The sequence below is a fragment of the Calonectris borealis genome, chromosome 11 (assembly GCF_964195595.1).
Source record: "Calonectris borealis chromosome 11, bCalBor7.hap1.2, whole genome shotgun sequence".
NCBI lineage: Eukaryota > Metazoa > Chordata > Aves > Procellariiformes > Procellariidae > Calonectris > Calonectris borealis.
Window position 1 is genome coordinate 2,073,364 of NC_134322.1, and position 23,221 is coordinate 2,096,584.

A 23,221-nucleotide genomic window follows, 5' to 3' on the forward strand; every position below is an offset into this window, starting at 1 on the left:
TTTGGTGCATCTGTACTTTTTCCTCCCTTACCTCCCATGCCTTTACTTACACAACGCAAATGCTCAACATTTCTTCTTGAACTGTACAAATTGCCTTATTCTTCATATTACTCATCCTGGACCAAAGGCAAGCCTTACTGTATCCCATAGCCCCAGAAAATACAATTGGGACCCCTAGAAGACAAGAATTGGGGCAGACTTTGGCCTGCTATTCCAGAATTTGCTCCTTCTACTAGCTAAACTGTTAAAATCAACTTTAAAAACCTCTTACTCCAGTACTACATTGGAGTGCCTTATGTATGAGATGCATTTTAATGAAAATTTGTAGGACATGCATTTGTAGTATGAATGCAGGTGTATTTCCCAAAACAACAACCCATGACACTTCCTTACACAGGATACGTACATATGGCTCTTTCAGATCTGGCAAGATCATCGCTGGATCCAGCTGCTACTCTGTTTACTTTCTATACACAATACGATTATAACAGGCCCAAATTAAACAAGCAGTTCAGTCAACTTGCTAAGAAAGCAGTTGGATATTACGAGTTACCCTCTCTGCAGGTTTTGTTTCTGTAAAGTAATTAAACCCCATTACTTCTTGCATTTTTAACATTGTAATATTCCCCCTAGATTTACTACTTTTACAAGCCCAGAGAACTAACAAGATTCAACAAACATATTTCTATTACTGCTTACTTTTTATCCAAACCATCCCTGCTGTCTCAGCCAGCTTTTTTAATAGAGCAAATCTTTTTTGCAAAGTTTCCATCTATGAGATGACATTTCATTCATTTTCCTGAGACACTCTCTTTGTACTTCTCCAGAACAATAAAGCATTTCTGACATTTGTAAAGTTGTATGAGTTTTTCAGACAAAACAATTACACTCTTTTCATTGTCCAAGTATACTGAAATGAAATTACTTCTGTTGGTAGTGATCAAGCAGAAGTGCTAAAAATATTATACAGCCTCAAAGCAGATAGTATAGTAATTTTCAGCCTTCCTATTGGATTAGAAACTAATTTTAAAATTTATTCTGTAACCAAAAACAACAGCAGTGGAATCTGAATCTCTCTTGTAAAGCAAATAACGATTCCAGATCCCCAGTAAATTGCTCTAGGTGGCAATTCCTCAGTATTAAACTCACACTCCATACCCAACTATCTCATGGCCTCAGATGGTAATTACCTGTAACAAAAGGCCTTAGTCAAATTCTGCATGCCCAGCGGTGTGGCCTTGTTCACGTTACCCTTTCAAAAAGCAAAACAGGGGAATTCTACTTACACAGCATTTTGACATAAGAAGAAGAAGAAGAAGAAGAAGAAGAAAAAAAATGTATTGATGTAAAAATAAATAGAGAGAGTGCAACATTTCAGGCTTCCTCCAATGGTGAAAGTGATTTTGAGAATAGCAAGCTTCTTTGCTTATTAAACATATATTTAGACTATTTAAAATCTTTAAGATCATTATTGAATTTATTTATTATTATTTAATTTATTTTAAAGCATGTTTTCATAGAAGAAAGGAAACATTTCCTACATAAAAAATATCAACAGCTGTGAGTTATTAAACACGTTTATTATGGAACATGTGCTGAATAAGCAATTATAAAAGACATGGTATTAAACAAACTCTCACATTCAGATTCTCTCGGCATCAGTGTACAAAGGAATGAGAAGAGTTCTTCCCTTTACCCCGGGCTGCAAATATGTGCACAGGAGCCCCCCGAATGGAGTAACCTAGCATAAAGTACCACTATTCACTTACCTTAGTTTTGCCTATTAGGGAAGGACTCTTAAGTATTAAATATTATTCTAAAATGGTGCTGGAACAGAGTATCTTTTGATTGAACATCTAGCAGGAATTATTGGTATTCAGTAAAGTAGGTTTTACAACAATGACTTGACAAAGCCTTGACACAAAAAGTACTTCTACCTGCTGTCAATCACTCACCCTCTTGACAGTTCAAGTGCACATCCTTTCAGGGAGAACTTCAATCAACATTAGCACTCAAAATACAGTGCACAATGTCACTGCTTCAGAAATTGAAGTGAAAATAAATGTGTGAAGTGGCCAGCAAAGGTAGAACAGATTTTACATCGGCAGACCCAAGGAAGTACACATCAGCATGAAAACGGGAACGACCACAACGTCACTCTGGGTTGTCAAGATATACTTTTCCTTTGGAAAAACACACCAGCCCTTTGCACAAATAACAAACACAAGAAAGAAGAGAGGTTTCCTCTTCTTGTTGACACTGTCTCACACAGGCTACCAGGATGAATTTTATGATGAAGTCAAGAGAACCCTCCAGCTTCTTGGGGACCCAAGTCTCAGCAGACTCTACCTCTCTCTTACTACTTTATCCTGTCCCTGAAGAAACAGTGCTTCTTCCCAATCCCCAGCAAATGCTTTCCTCCTTTAAGGATTTCTTTTCATCGCCTTGCTTTATTTTCAGCATCCTGTCTTTCAGCCTCAAACCTCCCCCACACCCTTTACTCCTCAAAAAAAAAAAACCAGAGAAAAGAGTATCACACTCGGCAATAAATTCCTGCTATTTCAGCTTGAAAGCTGATTGTCCATCACAATTAATGGTGATCACTTCTTCAATGGGAAACGGATAACAAGAATGCAGAAGAACACTATGGTGTAAAGACTACATATATTCTACGTGACTCTGCGATACTCAGTTTAATTCTCAGCAGATAAGGGTTCACATCAGAAAAAATACAGCAGCAGTTGCTATCCTCAGAAAATGTGTGATTGTCTCAGCAGACAAAACTCTCCTCGGGATCCTGCCAAATCATGAGAAAGTCTGGTTGGGAGGGGAGTGTACAAAAAAGCGAGTACTATTCATGCCCGTTAAGCAGTGCATTGTAGGTACCTGGTAAGTATTTACAGCAGTATTTCAAGGAAATGAGTGAGAAATGAGTAGCAACACAGTCCTATCCTTTCGGCTACAGAAAGCCAGGGTTGTCAAGAAAGGGATGGCTCTCAGGTAGTTCAGCCCCAGCCTGTGGAGATCAAAGAGTGCAAGGAAATGACCTTGAGTACAACTCAGTGTTTAGCTGGGCAAGTGCAGCACAGGGCTAACGTGCTCCCTTTGCCGTGTCGTGTTGAGCAGACAGATCTTGTTCTAGACCAGCTGGAATTTCCTCTGCCTTTCGTGCTCATTGCTGTGAGTAGGACAATTGTTTTAAGGGTTATCAGTCCACTGCTTTTCATGACGATTACGTTGTATAACAAGAAAGGAAGCAAGAAAATCATCAAGTCGGAGTGAGGGGAATGCTGCTAAATGTCTATACGTGCCTGCATCATTTTCCTCTGGAAATGGCTTCCCTTAAAAACTTCTACAAATATAACAAAAGGGTATTCTAATTAACAGATGTGCAGGTCACACATATTATTAAGCAGCTTCAATAGACTAATGCATTGTACATGTCTCGGGAGAATAAAAGACAAATGACTCTGTGTACACGGTGCAAGGAAGGTAGAAAGAAAACATACAGACTGGGGAAAAGAGAGGCTATGGAAGCTCCAGATTTCGTCCACAGAAATCTATCCATGCAAGCTCCAGCTTTTGTTTGACGTTGTCCTTCTCATCAGTACATGAACAGAAATCCTCCAGGCTTTGGGTAATCTTCACAAGCTGTTCGCGGTGGGGATTATGGTGTCTGTGTACAGGACTTGGCAAAAAGGTGCCTCAACCCACAAAACGGGCTGCTGGGCTCTACTGAAATGTCAGACACCAAGATGCAGGCTAGCCATTTGTGAAGACTTAAAGGAGCCATTCCTGCTGCCACTGATAAATTATAGAGAAAACAAAGGCTTTCACTGCCTCCTTCCAACAAGTCTACTATGGCAATCGAGCAAAAAAATCAGAGCAGAGGAAGCTGCCAGTGCTGGTTCAGCCTCAGCGCACACCTTCTGTTACGGAGAAGCAGGAGAAAGGGGCGAGTTCCTCCTCTGAAGGCACCTGCTCCTTTGTTCACCTCTTTACTGACCCCCTGCACTGCAGTGGGCACGGTACAGGTCGCTAAAGCAGCAAATAAAATAACTAGAAAAAGTTAAGTATCAGCTCAGCGCCCATGTCAGGGAGTCATGCTCACTAACTAACGGATTTGTAAAGAGATGACCCTGCAGGTGAACAACAAAAAAAAAAAATACCAAGACATAAAAGATGGGGCTAAAGCACCACCGTTATGGATAAGTGAAAAACTGGAAGAGAACATCTGCAGAATACCAAGCCAGGTGGGCTGGGGAGGATGGGGGAACAGGAGAGACAAAAGCAAGTAAGGAAATGATAGGTAAGTTAGCGTGGATGTATTAAGTACACAACATGAAGCGAGATAAGGAAAAGGAGAAGGAAGAAGCATCTGAAGAAATGTTTGAAGGCCTATCCCAGTACTATTACACTAGACACATGCTACTGAGCGTCAGGAATATGAGGACACCATGAGCAACTTATCATTCATTGCTCCATAGGGAAGAAGAGATGAAACGTTTTTACTCTGAACTAAAGGTGAAAAGCATTCAAATTCCATAAGAAACTGCTAGGCTATATAATGAGCAGATTTGAAACTACTTAGAGGAAACAGCATCAGAGAAGGGTGTTCATCACCCTGGGCAGGCCACACAAATTAAGAGAAAGTGGAGCTGTGAATTACAATGAACAGAGACTAAATAGCTGCCTGTGTTGGATTAAAGGATTTAAATTGTCAGCTTGATGTATAATGAATGTGAAAACCCAGCACTTAATTAAATGGCACATGATAGAATAACTTTGTTATGCTTTAAACCGCTTAAGTTATCAAAGTATTCCTCATATTTAGTAATTGTTTAGCAGTATCTCTCTCCCTTGTGAGATCCACTAAGGCATTGGTCATTTATCCTGTGCTGAGCTGTGGCAAAATGCAGAACTTTTTTTTTGATCTGTAATCTGAGTTTTCAGTCACGGCTAGTGAATTTCTAGCAACGTAAAGTCACTGAATGCTGCTGAGACACAACGATGGGCTACCAGGTGCTCTCAGGATCCCACTGTCAACACCTTGCTGCCAAACTGAGTAGACATTGGGGACGGATAGTTCCTCCCAGATCACAGACCATCTCCCTGCTCACCACCCCTAAAACGACTATCAGTTCTTCAACCGCGACTGCTCACGCGTGAAGGGTCCCAGCACAGCGGTGAGAGAGCAGCCGGTCCCCAAGCAGCCGTTGTCAGGCCTGGCTTGTGCCAAATAAAAACTTCAGCCTCCTCCTTATCTGCCTTAAGGAGTACATCCGCCACCGGGGAAGACAGAAAATGTGTTCTGCCATTGCATTTTGATAACAGGAACTGACTTTTAATTTTTCAATCTGGAAAGCAAATCTAATTGAGTTACTCTGTACAGAATGAGGACAGTTAGAATGGAAATTACACAGGAGAATCAGCAGAAGCAGCAGATGAGGGATCACCATAAGGGCTAGGACAGGGCTTCTGAATCACTTTTTAAAGGAATCATATAGCACAGAAGGACTTAAAGGCTAAATACAGGCGATTAAGAGGACTGCTCCATCCTACAAGGGTTGATACGAAGAAACATGACCACACAGTTTTCCAGCAAATTCATCATTTTTTTTTCTTATGCCATTCAATTTACCACATCCTTTTACATTTCTTGAGCCTCTGGCAACTCACGTGTTGGTCATTCAAAAAGAAGGTTTCCTTAACCCCGGTGTCCCTGTGCACACAGGATGGTTAGGAGGAGCATGAGATAAGAAGGATCCTCCCTTTTACACAGACACAGTGAGGACAGAGATCCTGGAGATGACTCAGCGTCCCAAGGAAGCACGTGCGCACTCAAATCAGAGATGTTACATGCACAATCAAAAACTGAAAGACGGACAAAGTACTTACAGCTACTGCTATTCTTCCGAGTACGTGTTCTGGAATTTTTCTATAAACATCCAAAGAACCCCCTGCAGGGACAAACAAAATGTGCTTAGGTAATACAAAATGAAATAGTGCCCTAGATTTGAAGTCACAAGGGTTTTCTAGGTCTCGGTTATTAATAAAAACACCATCAATGATATAACAATAACTGTGTCAGAAATAACTGACCTTAAAAATCTACCAAACTCTGAATAAACAGATGAAACCAAACTCAGGTCTATTTTCACCCACAACACTTATTTTTCCTTGCAGTATTAATACCCAAACTCCTGTTAGAAAACCTCCCAGTCACAGGACAGAATATCGAAATCGGAGAACTCAAACCCACCAGGTTCAGAGTAACTTCTCGACATCCCAAAAACCAACAGCAGACTTCAAAGCCCAAAGTATCCTATCCCTTGTCCCCAAAACCTGGCGCTAGCATTACATGCTACCTGAGACAATGCTTATATACATGCTTAAAGCTGATTCCTCCTGGCAATCAAACCAGTGAAAGTTTGGTTGAGCGTTGCAGCCTGTGTCCACAGTGATGTCTGAAAATGAAAGACAAGGAGCTCCTGGGCAAGCAGATAAATTTTGCCAGTAAACTCCAGGATGGGACACGACTTGCTATCTGGCATAACCCTGTCCAGTCAGCACCATACATTCATGGGGAAAGCAAGAAGCCTAAGTTCCTCTAATGGCCCTATAGACATTCCCAAGGGACTGGGAAGGATTGTTTCCCTTATCTTCTGCAAAGGAGATTCATGACCAAACCACTGTTCAAAATGTCCTGGAATGAAATACAAATTCTTGGGCAAGAAAGCAAATTTAAAATTGAGAATTAAAAATATACAAGTAGAATGGGGAAAGAAAAAAAAAAAAAAAAAAAAAAGGACGAGCAAATTACAGGCAGAGCATATTACCATTAGCTTGCAAGAGTGTATTGTCTTATCCAAGGCTTGAGGTTCTGAGAAGTGCTCTGCACTGCTCTAACTCTGCTCTCAGTCTAGCATATGGATTTTACTGATGACACCACTGGGAAAAGACTTAGGCCAATACTCAGCAACTAAGAAAACTACACTGTACTTTGCTTATGGTTCAGTTTTTAAAAGTAAACCCCATTTCTTCTGAAATGCTGCAATCCAAAGAAGTCACAAGGTTCTTATTCCAGTCTTCAGCCATAATTATACAAAAGTTCTTCTTTATACTATACTACTTATACTAATGATCGGGGTTTTGTGGTGGTGGTTGTTGGTTTTTTCCCCCTCATTTTCCTCATAGTCTCTACTGACAGAAATACAGTGTATGTTTGTCTTCATTAATGTTGCCCTGATTCCATACTATTTCATTAAGGTTAATCTTTCAACTTACATTGTCCACATTGCCTGTGGAATCTCAGTTTTAAAAGTAAATCCAAGTACTATTGAATGGAAATAAGAGGATATAGCATCACAGATAGATACCTACTGCTCACTACAAAAGCCAAAGAGAAGACAATCATGTGGTTCCTGTTAATGCTTATAACATATCCTTAAATTTTGGACAAAAAGAGACCTGTTTTCATACACCAAACTGCTAAGTCTCGCTATTACAGATGTCGCTAAAGGTAGTGCTGTTTGAAAAATGAGGGAAAGTATCTTTTTGCAAACAATTGGGGAAATCTGCCATTTTTCTATGGAGAAAAAATTCTGTAGCGGACAACATTTCCAAATCCAAATAATGTTAGTTCCCGTATCTGTGTGTAGACATCTAGGTACAGTCTGATAACCTGCATCTCTCACTGTTTTTAGGGGGAATTTAGCAGGTGTTCAGCAGTTTCAAGGAAAAAAGGCAACAACATAAGTAAAAGGCAATAGCGCATTTCACCATCTTTATTCAGAACATCATCTTTATTATAAATACAAAAGGGCAAAATTAGAAAGCCTCATTTCACATCTCTCTTGCTCTTTAAGATCAATTGGCAGGTGGGAGGGTGATCCAGGTCAGTGGAACCTCAGTGTTTTGATATTTGCAGATTTGGAGTTACTTGGCTTTTTCCTGCTTGCAGATGCCAGGAAAGAACCAATGTGGTACTATATGTCCACCTTTTCCCTATGGGTACCCCTAAGTCATGAGGATCCCAAAAAAGGCAGATCCATCTATACCTGGGTAATTCAAAAAGGAAATACCTATGTTTTGTAATGTGGTACAGGATACAACTGGGCAAATAGTCATGGGATATGGATTCAGGAAACACTACAAGCTGGCCTAAGACGGTCAAAAGGGCTAAAAATTTGTCAAGGTTAAAGCTGTTCATCTGCAGGGTGAGAAAGTATTTTTTCTTATCTTCACCTGCATCCTTATGCATCAGAATTAAAGGTCTGGGGAAAAAAAATGTCAAGGTCCCTTTATTTGCATTTTGTTCTTCCTTTAAATGATTGCCGTTGCCTTCTGCCAGAAGGAGTGCACAACATGAGGCAGACCAGAGGTCATCACCAGTATAATTCCAAGTAATTTGTGCATGGTCAGTAAACACCATTGTGCAACACCATGAGGGATGCATACCCTAAAGGCTTAAATATTTTCAAACAAGAATTCAGAACTGCAAGCATTTATGTCCATCATTTTTAAAAATCTCTGAATTAGTAGGAGCATGCATACTCTAGGCAGATGCATGTTTTGGCATGAGCAGCTGCTTCTTTACTGCACGTGACTACCGCTTAACACAGGCTCGCAAGTCTGAGTGCAACTGCAAGGACAGAATAGAGAAATGGCTAATAGTCACGCAGCATGAGGACAACAAAGAATTTAACTTGTGGGCTTTGCTGAATAAATATAATACTTTTTCATCAAATACAGAAAATCTGAGAGGATACTCATACTTGGAAATGGGGCACAGTGATCACTGGGACAGAGGTAGTAAGTGTAAAAAGAGAGAAATAACAGTAATAACAGACCATTTTAACAGGGAGAAAACAAAATGCACCATAAAACCCTAAAGGGCTGTAGTCTCTATCAGAAAGAAAGAAGCTACTCAACGATGCTTAATGGTACACATTTGGCTTTGGAAATTTTTCCTGCCAGAAAGCCTTCCCTCCATAGCAAATTATTTGTGAGATCCTCTCTTCTTTATATGCAGCTTAACTGAACCTTTGTGAAAAAACCTGGATAGGGCATAAAGTGCTGGCTCGTAAGAAAACCCTGGCTCATAAGACTCCTGCTTGTAACACAACGCGATTAACACTGCGAAGGGGATTCTTGTGCACGAGACACAAGGGGACTGCATCTGTCATGAGACACGCTCTCAGAATTGATACACAGAGGGCAGCAATGATTACAAATTGCTGTAATCAGTATACCTTTCCTGCCTTTTCTCCAAGAATGCCACACAGCACAAGATTTCAAAGCAAAGCACTAATACATCTCCATAACGACAGTAGCATCAGATTGTGGGGAAGGGGATACCGTTGGTCTGAAGATTCGCACTGGGAGAAACAGGAGTACACTCGAAAAGAAACTCAGCGCAGCACTGCTAAACAGCTGTGTTAGAAAATAATTCCTTGTCTTGCAATTAAGAGACAATTTCCACTGAAAACACATAGGACATTGGGTTAATAGGTTTCTTTAAAAGAAAATCTGTTTTGGCTATCAAAACAGTAAAAGTGAGGAACAGCTGTTTTGTCAGCGAGGACAGATTGTATGGAAGACTCAAATATCAAACCACAAATTAAGTTAGCATTTATTTCTGTTCTATTTACATTTTCAATAAAAGTAAGCGAAGTTACACTCGGGGAAAATACAGCGTACCGTGGAGAATATAACACAATCCCAATACTAACCTGTTTTTTTAAAAACTACCTGCAAGGTTATTAATACTTTACATTTTCAAGTCATACTACTGCATTTTGCTCCATTCTGGAAAAGCACATCTTTATATGATTTTCCCATTTACATACTTAGCAATCAAAAGCACACTAGACATACAACTCACCATCCATGAACTCTGTACACAATGAAATTCTGTTTTCTACAAAAAAAGCACCATAAAATCCTATGATATATGATGAGTCACACTGGAAAAAGAAAGGAAAAAGAGAAGCCTGTTTTAAAATTTGCTGTAAGAAGACTATAAGCAAGAATAATGAAAATGAGAAAATCTATATACCTTATAAAGAATTTCTAACTCCGACATTATCTGCTTCTGGAGTTCCAGTGTTATATCTAAGGGTATGACCTAAATACAAAAAACAGACATATGATCACAGTTGACATAAAAAGTAAGTGAATGATTCAAAATAAAAAACCTGAAAAACCATGTATTAATTATCCTTATGTGAGAAAAGGAAAGAGGAATAGGTGAAAAGAATATTTTAATAGAGCAATGAGCAAAGGAAGGAGATAGAAATGAAAGGACAGACTTACTTACTTTTGAAAGTCAGTTACAAGTAAACAAAGTTATGCAGCCAATTTTACCCATGAAATGTCATAAGGTTTGTGGTTTAACCGTTTGACCAAGGGACGAGTTAGAACTTGAACACAAGCCCCACACGCAATGTAAAGAGCAGGCGTGGTAGATCTGCCGTCGGTAAACTCAGAGTTGCTGTTTATTCACCCAAAGTGCCATCACCTCCCAGCTCCCGCTCGGTACAGCCTCCTCCTCACCTGCCCAGCACCGATTCTTCTCACTGCAAAGACGTCTTGTGAAAAAGCCTGGAAGGCTGTGACCCCGGCAGGCCTTGCTGAACGTGCCCATGTTAACGCTAAGCGCTAAATAAGTACCGTGGTACTGAAGTACCTCTGAACGTCTCAGCAGTGCCCTACAGGAGCGCCTCTTACCACCACTCTCACAGTTTCAGTTTCTTTAATATTTACCCCCTTTTTTAAATATTACGTTGTATGAAACATGGAAAACTGTTAAATATAAAAATGCAGTTGATAGCAGATGGTACAGATGCTTAGGTAAGCATCACCAAAGCATCGCTCAAAACAGCTACAACCAACCTGACTTGGAGTGCTCGGCAGCTCAAACCAGCCGCTCGCTGGCATGCTTATCTGCTGCTTCCTTCATCCATGCCCTCGTTTTTTATCGTTTTGAGCCAGGCTGCTAACCAGGACTAAAGTACCAAGCGCTGGAGTGAAGGCGGGGTGCACTGTCTGGAGTTGTAAGTTTTCAGGATTTTCCAGACAGACCCTCTTAATAAGGATGCTGGTTCAGAACCAGCATTGAAAGTCAACTTTAACAATTCTTTGTCATGATTATTTGAAGACTGGCACGCTCAATTATTAAGTACTGCTATATAAATCAAAATGGACTCCAAATGCATTTAGCCAGGCTCAGTCTGCTACCACACAATATTTCACAGTTTAATACTTTAAACTAAAGGGAAACAAAATCTGGTCAATTTGCAGAATTAGCAGAATAGATACTATAGGCTGCATACACTGCTGACAAAACAAAATACAGAGAGACCATTTCCAAACACACGCATTTTACTGTATCAAAATCTGTCTAAAAGAAAAAACGATAACCTGTTTCTATCAAGAGTTTGCTTTAGGGTTATTTATAAAAGCTGTCACTAAACTAAATTGTAAGTGTAATACAGGGCTGCCAAGAAACGTTTAACACACTTGTCTAGATCAATAATCATTTGCCAACAATATTCACTTACATTTTTCCAGTGTGAAAAACTTAAAATAATTTGCTGGAATACCACCAGTTTTACCCATTGAATATTAACAGAATTTAATCTTGTCAACAGCCTAAAATTAAAATTTTATCCCACTAAATTCTACTCACAGTGAGAAATTTCCCTGCCTCGTTCACTGTGAAGGCTCCACCAACCTGAACAATGACTAGTTAGCATGATCAGCGTCAAATACATCACTGACATCCAATCAACCAAGACCTGGCATGAAGAAAGGTCTCTGGCTGATTTGCATTAACTATAATTACATACAGACCCTGCATTCTAATAGTGAAGATAACCTGGAAAAGCAGAGCTACCCTATTTACAAGTGTTCAGGATACAGGGTAGGGCATGTACAGAAACGTACTGCAACGGCGTGGCAAGCGTTTATCACCACAAAATAACCGAGGAGAGACCACTGCCTCACTTCCTCTGCGTAACTATTGTACGGAAGTGTTTTCTTCCATCTAAACACGCATGGCTTGTGTGACTTGCAACACAGGAGAGAGACCCATCTGATAACATAACGCTCCTCCAACCTTGACATTTACAGCATTGAAATGCGGGCAGAAAGAGACAAAAAAAAAATCTATACAGCACCACCTTAACCTGCACTTGTAATCTCCATGGTCATACTCCTTTTGTATAAAATTTCCAAGTATATTTCAAAAATGAAGTTTGCATGGGTGCAACAACTTTTAAGAATATGTGAGCTGACAGTGTTAAGCATGGGCTGGAACAGTGTTAAAGCAAGAAAAAAACCCAACCCTCCTCAAACCCATTGCTACCCAGGACAAAGCTGTGAATAAGGATTTGGCTGCAACTTCCACAATTGTAACACAGGTAAGCAAATGAAATGTAACATTAGACAATAAAATTTTCCAAAACAGCACCTTTGGAAAGAACTTTGTAGCAAAAAATCACCGTGATTTTCTCAGAATTATTGAGAGCAGAAAAGTGAAACTGAATTCATCAGGCACAGAATAAAATGCTCTGAGTTCACACCATGCTGTTCAACACATGCAGGAGCAGAGCTTCTTAACAAGTCTGCACCAGAAGCTACCAACAGAAGTCCGAGGAACAGACGAGCTCGGCAGGTTCCGCTGATCAGCGGTCCCACATCTGCCCCGGGGTAACGGAGCCCCGGGGACGCGGATGAACAGGACTGATGCAGAGATGGGGCCAAGGGTAACCCGGCCTGGCAGCCGAGAGCCTCCAATGTCTGCCCGCATTTCAAAACTAGTGGAAATGGTGCCTCACAGGCAGAGCTGGAGAAGGATACTAGGCAAGGGGAGCATTTTTTTTTAAATTTAAATGACATGGCGGTCCTCTGGGATTCAGCAAGGGGCTCCAAGCACTCCTGCACCTCTTCAAGTGCCTGCCTAAAATACAGCAATCTTGGAATCGCTTAGCACGCTTATAACGTACGTAAACTCAACATACCTAACGTTTCAAGTGGAAAGGGTTAATTTTTAAAAGAGGAATACCTGAGCATATTTCCTCGGCTCTCCACTACACCTCCAGGACAAATAAGGATGAGTTGTCAAGTTAAATACAAGCAGTCAAGTGACTGAATTATAATTTACTCTGTGCTCAATTTAAATTAGTGTGAGGCTATTAAAATATACAGTATAAATACGGCAATTCATCACAAGCTGTCATGGATGACTTCATCTATTTGCTGGAGTGGCATACGTTCCACTAAAGGGAACGAGAGCAAAATCACAGGTCAAATTAAGCTGCTGTTCTGTTTTAATTCACTTATTTAATCTGTGGCGACATAATTGTCTTTTACAGTATGTACAACTCAAAGGAAATTTGGGAGTATTATAGTCAGTATACAAATGATTAATCAAATGGTCCATTTAAATGCTAGCTTAAGAGCAGGAGAAACTAAAAGCAGTTGAAGAATGGCAATCAGCCAATGTACGCTCAAATTTTTCATTTGGATTTTTCCCCCCAATTAGAAAAAAGTTACCTTCGAAAAATCTAGTAAATCTTCTGAACATTATTTAGCTGTAAAGTTTACATAAAATATGTAATGACATAGACAGCTTTGAACTACAATATAGGTATTAGCATTGGTTTGTTTTCCTGTTCAATGTATTTGCAAGATTAATTACCAGCTGAAAGCACTTTAATCAACAGGTTTTCAGAATGTTATCTTGTCCTATCAAATCTGTATATTATTGTCAAAAAAAGCCCCCCCAAAACGCAGAACTCCGCTTTCACAGACCCATCCAGTGATGTCCCTTTTAGTGATGTCCTCTGTCAAAACACTCGATCCTTGTGATGATCGTGTCAAGACGCTGGCACTACCATCTCCTTTTCATTGCTGGGTATGCTGAGCCATAGATGTGGTAAGTAATTTTCTTAACAGAGCAAGCCGGCATGATCACTGTCATAGCAGGTTTCCTGACCTCCAGTTTGTGAGCATGTTATTTTAAACTATGCTAATACACACACGTTGATGCAATATTTCTTCTGAAATCACACTAAAAAAATATAATTGAGAGTGACAGGACCACCGTGAGTAGTATCTACAAGAGAACCCAGTTTCCCAAATCTTCAGGATGCTAATTATCCACCAGGACTAACCAAACCCTTGGACTCTAAGGGAAACAAGGAGGCGAAATTGCTGGGGGAAAAGGATTTTTGCCACAGGGAGGTGATTTCAATTAACCTTGCAAAGGGTGAACTCATTTCCCCTCCTGCCTGTGTGATTTTTCTCCTGCTCCACCTCCTCTCCAGGCAGCTTCTGAGGGCACCCACAGCCCCACAGCAGCAACGCCAGCGCCAGGCAGAGCTGGCACGGAAGATGCTCTCTGTAGAGCTTGAAAAAGATTATTCGAGGAAGCAATGCAGCAGGTACCAGGGAAAAGCAGCATCCTTACTCAACCCCAGCTTTTTTAGTTCCACATGGAAAGTTGTAATAAAGAATATTTTTGCTTATTAAATTTTCTGTACTTTTGTGCCTATTGGAACCCAGAGAATTCCTGTGTTACTCTAACTGCTCATGACAGGTTTAGGAATGATGGATACCATTTGAAAGGACTTTTTCAAAAACTTTTTCAAGTGATATTTGTATTCCACATAATTACAAGTTATTGGGGTGTTATTTCAATTTCCATATTTTCCACATGTAGAGAATAATTTCAAATCCAGTAGTAAGCACTTGCTTCTCTTCAATTCATTGGAAAGTCAAAAGCATTTTTCCTAATGGGGTGAAGGGGTTTATGTGATCCTCAGGACAGCCGAAACATGGGCGGAATCTCCTTTTAGTAAATTATATCTGATTGGAACCACAAGACAAATCTGAAAGATACCCATATATGTAAATATTGCTTCGTAAACATAAATGCTTCATTTGAAGTCTTTGTATAATCTTACACCTTTAAATTCCATTTAACACCAATTCTACTTGCAGCAACCAGCTCCCATCACTCCTTCTCTTGTCCTCCTCTCCCACCCCCACATTCCTTCAGTTTAACTCAGTTACACCAGAATTTACTGATTAAATAAAGACAGTGGAAAAAAAGAAATGAGACCAAAAGTCCATTTTACAGTTTTCTAAGTAATTATTCCGTATTTTTAAAATACACTTTTTTTTTAGATCCCACACTATTAATTGGAATTGTATGAATGCAACAATTAATTTGTTTTCCAAAAGTCTCTACTGCTTTGAGTTTTAACAAAATCGCCAAATAAAAAAAAATTGTTTGATATATTAAAAAAGGATATATTTCAATATTTTTGTATAGATTAACTGTATCAATAAGTTAATTTACAAATTTAATTTAATTTAACAAATTACATACACAGGTTGGAAAACACTGTTTTCAGAGTTGTGCTATTAGTTTACCACAGTTTTAACTGAACTTCAGAGAAGACTGGTATTTATCTCACCACATAACACTACAGTATGCAGCTTCACTGCAAAGAATGCTAACAAGGAAAAAAAGAGCCAAATCAGTTGGATTAAAAAAAAAAACAACCAAAACCACAATCGGAGTGGGGAAGAACATTAAAATAAACAAACCTGTGAAAACCACAAAATCTCCTAGGAAAACAGAATATTATCCCAAAGAAAACAGGGAAATTCTCTTTATTTAAAAATGAGGTTGCAGAGACCACTCCAAGAATATGCCCTTGGGGACAGTTTGGCATTAGCAGAGAAAGGTACAGGCTGACATCCCAGGACCTTTCCATCCCCGCTCCTGTAACGCTGGGGTTCAGGGCACTGAAGCGGCATCTCCGCCAGTCGCTGGAGAGGCACAAACCACAGCTGCAGCTGGACACATCCCTGTAACCCCACGGGAAGATGTGCTGGTACCTACGCACAGTGCCAAGGAATTCCCGGTGGGTGAAACCTGGATTCTGGGAACTCTGTGCTCATTTGGAATTATTAGATTTATGGACTAGAGTTTTCCTGCATAAACAATGTGGACTTTAATGCAATAAACCAAACTGGGATCTAACAATCAGAGGGAAGGGAAGGAAACCAAGGTCAAGAAAGAATGGAGAGCAAGAAAGAGAGAAAGAAAATTACTGTAATATCTTACCTTTACTGCTAGTATTTTTCCACTAGGGACATGATATGCCCTGCATGAGGGAAAAAATTAAATAACTTGAGATCACATAAAATTACCTCTATACATATGTGCAACATGTATACACTAATTTCACAGAAAAATGACTTGGAGCTAATACGTTTTACGTTAAACAAATTTTATATAGCATTTCTAAAGACAGACTGATGAAAACAATTGATCAAAAGAACATACTTACAATGAAACCATTTAGTAGGTTTTTACATCTGCATGTTTTATATAAAATCTACACATTGAAGACTTTCGTACAGCGTAATAGCAAACTTAGAAGTATGAATTTATCCACTTTTATATTTTCTTTCAAGGAAATAAAATTATGATATATCCATTATTCAGCATCTTCACGTAAAATAAGGTTTATCGTGCAAGTTTGCAGTACAGGTATTTTCAGTGGTACGACAGTGAGATACACAGCTATATCTATAAAAGGGAAGCAAAACAGGTAATGACTGATTCTTTATCTAACCTAAGGACCCACAGAAAATATTAGCGAAATTAACTTTCTGCATTTCTATTTAAGATTAGCGTGTGTGTGCACATATAAGGTTAGAAAGCATTAATGCTCACATGTACCCAAAATAATTTTCCATAGTATTTCAAGAGCAGTTTGTCTTAATTTCTGAATACAAACATTTATAATTGGCTATTTAACAATGACTTGTGTATTCCTAACCATGAACTCATAAGAAAATAAAAAGGTAGGTGAAAAAATGTCTACTAAAAATCCGATGTAATTTTGCATAAAAACAAAACCATTAAAGGTTTTCCTCTTCACTAGTTTTATTCTCATACTGATTTATGACACCATGCACAGTAATGTCATATATGTAGCACTAACTTTAAAGAATTGTAATATTTTACCACTACATACCTCTAGCAATTATTACTGAACAAGAAAAGGTTTAATAGTTTTTTTTTTTTGCATGCAAAATCATACATAGTACAGGGCAAGACTGTTGTTTAATCTTATTTATAACCCTGAGCGCTTATATAATTTCTGTTAATAGCTCGGAAGTTTCTAAAAACTTCACCTTAATTTAGTAACTGATGGATAAACATTTATGTAACCAAGTGGCATTAGCTTTTAGGAACAAATAGAGTTTAAAAAGGCATACCAAAAATCAGTGTTATTTAGTATCAGTACAACACGCAAAAAGCAAAATCAGCAGCCGAAGCTCTGACAGACTGGTAGCTGAATGCATAATCAATGAATCCAACGGAGTAAATGAACTCTGCTGTAACTATGGATGAATCAACAGTGGCAAAACATTATGGACTTAAGATCAGCAGAAATGATACGAAAATGAACAGGTTGAGATAGCATGCTTAACGTCTGTTAGCTTAATATGTACTGTGCCGGACAGTTTGGCAACTTAATTAGCTTGTCAAGAAAGCTGATCTTTTTTCCATAAGAGAGATCTCCTGTTTCCAAGTGAATTAAAAGGGAAGACTTGATTATTTAATTATGATGCACGCTAATTCATCCGTGGAAGTTTGGGTTAAATTTCCAGCAGAGGGCAGATACCTGGTTTGGTTTACAGAGCACTGACAGTACCAATTTAACATTTAATTATCGCTGAGAATTGGATCACAAAGGAGATACCATGCCCATGGGTACAGCGTGTCCAGTGGCTTTGCAAATGGCATGCTACCTGGGAGGAAAGGAATTTGTTTACTCCAGGTTGATCCGCATCTCGATTGTCCTGACCCTCCTCAACACAATAACTGTAAAGTGATTAATGAAGTTTGAATAGGAGCTTTGGTTACACCAAAAGACAACTGTACACCTCTGTAGTGTTTTAATTAACAGCTAACACTTCAAATTAGTCTGTAGTTGCTACAGTAATTACCCGTTCCAATGAGTGTGTAGGGAAAACGTTTTTGTTAGATATTATGTAGAACTGTAAGTTGGAATTGATCATTTTGGTTACAGTCAGCACAGCTGAAGCCTGAAGATTTAGTACCTTTATGCAGCTTCAGAAGGATGCACTAAAGAAAATCCCACAGAATAATGTGCACAGCATGAAGAAGAACATACTTTTTGTGCATACTGCACCCGTCAGTAAGTCTATGGATGTCTATGAGGAGATTAAACTAATATTCATACTCTGTAAGTAATGTGAAGTCTCATCTCAAGGGTCAACTCTCTCAGATTTCAGTGTCACCTCCAAAAGTAAGTAAACAAGCGCAGCATTGTAGAATCAGATCATTAGACGAAGCAAAGTAGCAAAATGCAGAAGGTTCCGCAGCAACGCTGTACATTTCAGTGAACATGCACTTGAAGATCTTCCAGGATGGTAGGCAAATGATGTCGCCTAATAAACAGTTACAAGAACAACTCCTCTTGCTAGGAATGCATTTGAGCAGTGCCTAACAGTAAAGACAAGTGGATGTTAAAGACGAGTGAACACAGTTGCTAAATAGCTGCTGAACTACTTAAAGACAAATGTAAAGAGCAGAAATTAAATGCATTGAAATGCAAAATACTCAAGGAAAACGCTGTTTTAACGTTTGCAAAATTTCATTCCTTGCAGAAACCAGCTCTGGGAAAACAAGTTCATTTTTCTGCTCTTTTTTGTTGGGGTTTGTTTTTGGTTTGCTTTTGACCCACTGCAAAAGCTATAATGGGTGATTGAGAATAGGTGGCTATAAATTATTTATTGTTATGGAGAAATCGAAGAGACAGTACTACATCAGAGAGCCAACCTCTGCAATCAGAAGTTTAAAATGTCATTTTGAACGCTTGATGCCAGTGTCAACTATTAAAAATATAAAAGTTATTATTTAAGTTTTGTTGCAATTTGCCAACTGCAAAAAGTGGGTTCTGATGTGCATTTCCCCTTCCCTCTCTGCCTCTTTGTTAAACTGGGAATTTGTAAGACAAATGCCATGGCATGGACCGCTCTTTTTACTCTCTGGAGAGGAAACTCCTAACAGATAATGGGACAAATTAAGAATATATTCTTATACAGGGCCTGATCTAGATCCCACCCAGGTTAGTTGGAGAATTCCATCTACCACAAACTTGATGTTTTATTATTTTAAGTGTAAACTATTGGAAATGCTATGAGATTAATAACCATTTTAGTAACAACTTTCTCCACTACTAAAAATACTTTTTAGGTATATATTGAAAAATATTGACACAGTATTTATTAAAATAGTAGAAAAATAAACACAACAGCAATCAGATAATTCATTTGGTGCCCAATTTCTGCACATAAAGAGACTGTAATTCCAGCACCCTGCACCCAACTGATTTGTTATTTTATTTTAAAACAGACAGTTGTTAGCTATTGTAGCCACGGCATTTTTTAGGCTGACGATAATGATTGAAGTTATCCAAAAAAAAAAAGCAGAGTTCAGAAATCCATTTTGGGATACCAATTTTACAAGATGATGCATTCTTTTCAAATTCACTGAAGCCTGACTGAAAATAGTTGCTGTGCGTCTGTAAGAAGACAAGACAGTACAAAAAGTTGTAGATCTTAACCTGATCTCTGGTGGCATCTTCAAAGTGAGCAGTAAAGGCCAGTGGTTTAAAATTGCATCTTAGTCTCAGAATATATATGGGATACAAGAAAATAATTCATACTAATTTTCCCCAGAAAATGAAAATTCTTCATGCAAGCAAACTGTTCTTTCTTGATGCTCAGAATTGTATTTTAGTTCCTACGTCCAATACAGATACTCAACTGGGTAACCAATTTAATAATCACCAGACGAGGAGAAAGGTGATGAACAATATGTAGAAAGAAGCGCACCCCTTAATGTTAGCAGTACCTTGTGCAGGGGCCAAGTTAAGAGATAGTTTTTGAATTAAAACTAAGTTTTAATAACTCAGACTGGTAACTCTCTCAAGAAAATTTTTACAGATTTCACAAAAGAAGGAATAAACCTTCAGGGAGGACGGAAAAAAGAAAGTACCAACTTTCAGACCTCCTCAGAAAAAAAGATATTCCAGCAACAGAGGCAGCGTGGTGGAAAGCACTTCACAAGCTCCGAGGAAGAGGGGAAAAACAGAGCAAGAAAGCCAGACAGGGAGCAGGGGAGTTTTGGAGGGCCTGCCTTCCCCCCTGCCCTGGCACACTGTGCTAACGCGAGATGGAGGATGCAGCTGACATCTCCTTTTGGGAAGTTCTCCTAGCGAAGACGCGATGCAGAGAGGTTGGCTCAAAGCTGCCGCACGTTGTATAAGAAAAGGGCAGGCAGACTTCAACCACCGCGTGTTTTGAAACATTCCCACTGGGGAGAAGAAATTTAAATCTCCTCCTTCACATTCCCACTAGAGTTCATTATTCTGAGCCCTCTACATCCATTACAATGAACAGCTTCCCAGCAAGACTGGCACAGTCGTGTCAAATATTTTATTAACCTTGACTATTAACCATATCCCTAGACATTTAAAGCCCCGAAGGGACCCATGCGAGCCAAGTCCTTTAGCATAACTTTGTCTCCTCTACTCTGAAAATCGAGAGTGCCCCTCAGGGAGTGCTGCAAAGGCAGCTTGCCCAGCTCCGTGGCAAGAGCTGGGTTATTCTGGGGAACAAGAAAGACAGTGTGAGCAAGCGTGCACTCTGCTTGAACAAAGCCCTCTAGCTAAGCCGGAAAAACTTCTGATGGACTGCGGAGTGCAGCGCGTGCATCCCTTGTGTTCCAGAAAATAAAAATCAATATCATGGAAAACTAGAATAGGGCTTTGGGGGAAGTGCCAACTCCCCGGCATCTCTCTCCCCATATATAAGAAGTGTTTCTACAGCAAAGCAAATAAAACAATGAAAGTGTCAGAAGCAGCTGGTTTCTGTTTTAAAAAGAAACGGAAAAAAAAAAGGGTAGCTGAATTTCACATTGCCTGCTTTGTTCTTCCTGAGGTCTACCGCAAAGAAAAACAGAGGAGAAATGTAAGATGCTTTGGCTCAAACGTCTTTACGGAATAAGCCATAGTCCATCCTAATATTTAATGCTAAAAATTTTGTACACTGAATATAGTGCGTTTCTACTCACTTAGTTCAAAAGTAAAACAAACAAAACCAACCAAACAGAACATGCACAAGCGTCTTAATAAATAGCTTAAATGTCAAACAAAAAATTTCTCCCTCTTTCAACTTGCTAAGACTAACGATTTTATACTCTCCCTGTGAGAAATTTTACCTAAAAGCACAGTGGGGAGCTGCATTACTTGCTGTGATTGTGGTATAATTTCTTCCAGGGCAAGCAAAGAATTAACTTCAGGTTTCAACATGCAGGCACTCAAGAGAAACAGCAATTTTCAATTTGTTTTCTAATTTTTAATTGTAAAGCATTTGCCCACATACGAGTCACTTAAGGATGGTCACATCAGAAGCACAGACTGAGTTTGCAAAGATCCTGAGCTTTCTCAAACAGCTTTTCCTAACATGTACAGTAACTTTTTACTACAAACTAAGTACACTATTATCTGAAAACTTTAAATAAATGCAGTCTCTTCCTAGAAGCAAAAATTCATTAGAATTATTATATCACGCTGCTCATGCCGATGCAAAAAAGCACTAAAGAAGCCTGCAGCAGCCTACCATGCAGAAGATCCTGCTTCCCATCTGTTCACTCTGGCCACCAGGATATATTTTTCTATTTTTCCCCCAATAGCCAGGGAAACAATTTCTAATCAATAAGATATTCCTTGGCAAGACCAAATGATTCAAGGGAAAGCCCATGACCTGTCTGCTATGACAATGAGTCAGTCCCTTCCCTTTCTAGAAATATAACTAACATCAGCAAATATGACAAAATGATATACTGACAGTACCGTTACATTAGTGATGTGGCTGCAGGAGGCAGGGATGCAATGCTCCCCTCTGGCCGAGGTACCAGAGAAACTTACGGCTAATGCCACAAACTCAGATCTGCTGTAGTTCTACTGGCTCACAAGCGTTGGTGTGTCATTCTGCTTAACGATGCTTTTAGGAGGTGCAAGGGTGGTTGAAAGGGACCTCTGCATACCATCTAATCCAGCCTCCCTCCTGAAGTGGGACTGTAGCAGCGGATGAGCTCGGCCACAGCTTTGTCCAGCTCCGTGCCCAAAGCCCCAAGGATGGAGATCCCCTGCCTCTCTCATGCCCCGTTACAGTGCTGCACCATCTTACTTGTGAAGAGGTTTCTCCTAATGCCCGATCTGAACTTCCCAAGGTGACAACCCGAGGCCACAAAGTAAAAATAAAAGTAAGTATTTCAGGTCCTTTCTCCCAGATACGTTTTTCCTTCTGCTTCACACCTTGGTATGTGTTCATTATACATATTTATTAAAAATATCAAGACATCATTTCACTCGACAAGAATCGCAAATACTGTCCCGCTTCCCCATATCCCTACCAGCTCACCCGGAGCACTGCACTGATGAATTGCAGAGGAAGTCCTCCAGACATCCTCCTCACTCGACGCACAGAATAACACACACAAAAGGTCTCTGGGACTGAGGCAGAGTATTTCCTAACAGAAATGAACGTACACATAGAAGCCCTAGGTTTCTTACCTGAGTTAAAAAGTTAACACAAAAAGCTACGGTTGTAGCAAGCAGCACCTTCAGATGTCAGGGCACTGAATGAAGTCAAACTGAACATTTTCCTGCCCTATGAGAAATAACCTAGAGCAAAATGACTGTGTCAGTGTCGCGCAAGATGAATACAATTCTCTAAGTGTTATGCATTGCAGAATGACATGCCAGTCACCAGCTGCAAACTCTATGCAGCAAATCACCCACAGATTTGGTTTACTGTTAATTTTTCTTCCCTCCCCTCCCCCCCCCCCCTTTTTCCTAGTATTGCCACTGTCTGTCGCACTCCTGGTCAGACTCTGGCAGTCTAATGACAGAATTGTCACGTACTCAGATGGCCATCTAAAGAAACAGATTCAAATTGTTTCTAGGAAATAAACACTTTGACAGTTGTTGCCTTCTGCAATAGACAAACACATTAGCCTGACTCTCTGGCTGTTAAAACAGGAAATCCAAAGTGCACAGCAGTTGTAAAAAGGAGCTTTTATGGGGACTGTGCT

General features: G+C 39.6%; 1 protein-coding gene across 3 annotated transcripts in view; it reads right to left on the reverse strand.

Moving 5' to 3' along the window:
* Window positions 1-23,221, reverse strand: part of MAP2K5 (mitogen-activated protein kinase kinase 5) — a 140,769-nt gene that overhangs the window by 79,227 nt on the left and 38,321 nt on the right. For all 3 annotated transcript variants that reach the window (XM_075159717.1, XM_075159716.1, XM_075159715.1), the window contains 4 exons: window positions 16,145-16,184; window positions 10,061-10,129; window positions 9,887-9,968; window positions 5,899-5,960 (listed from right to left, as the gene is read on the reverse strand). In XM_075159717.1, coding sequence (XP_075015818.1) covers window positions 5,899-5,960; window positions 9,887-9,968; window positions 10,061-10,129; window positions 16,145-16,184 — 253 coding nt within the window. The remainder of the gene's footprint in view (window positions 1-5,898; window positions 5,961-9,886; window positions 9,969-10,060; window positions 10,130-16,144; window positions 16,185-23,221) is intronic.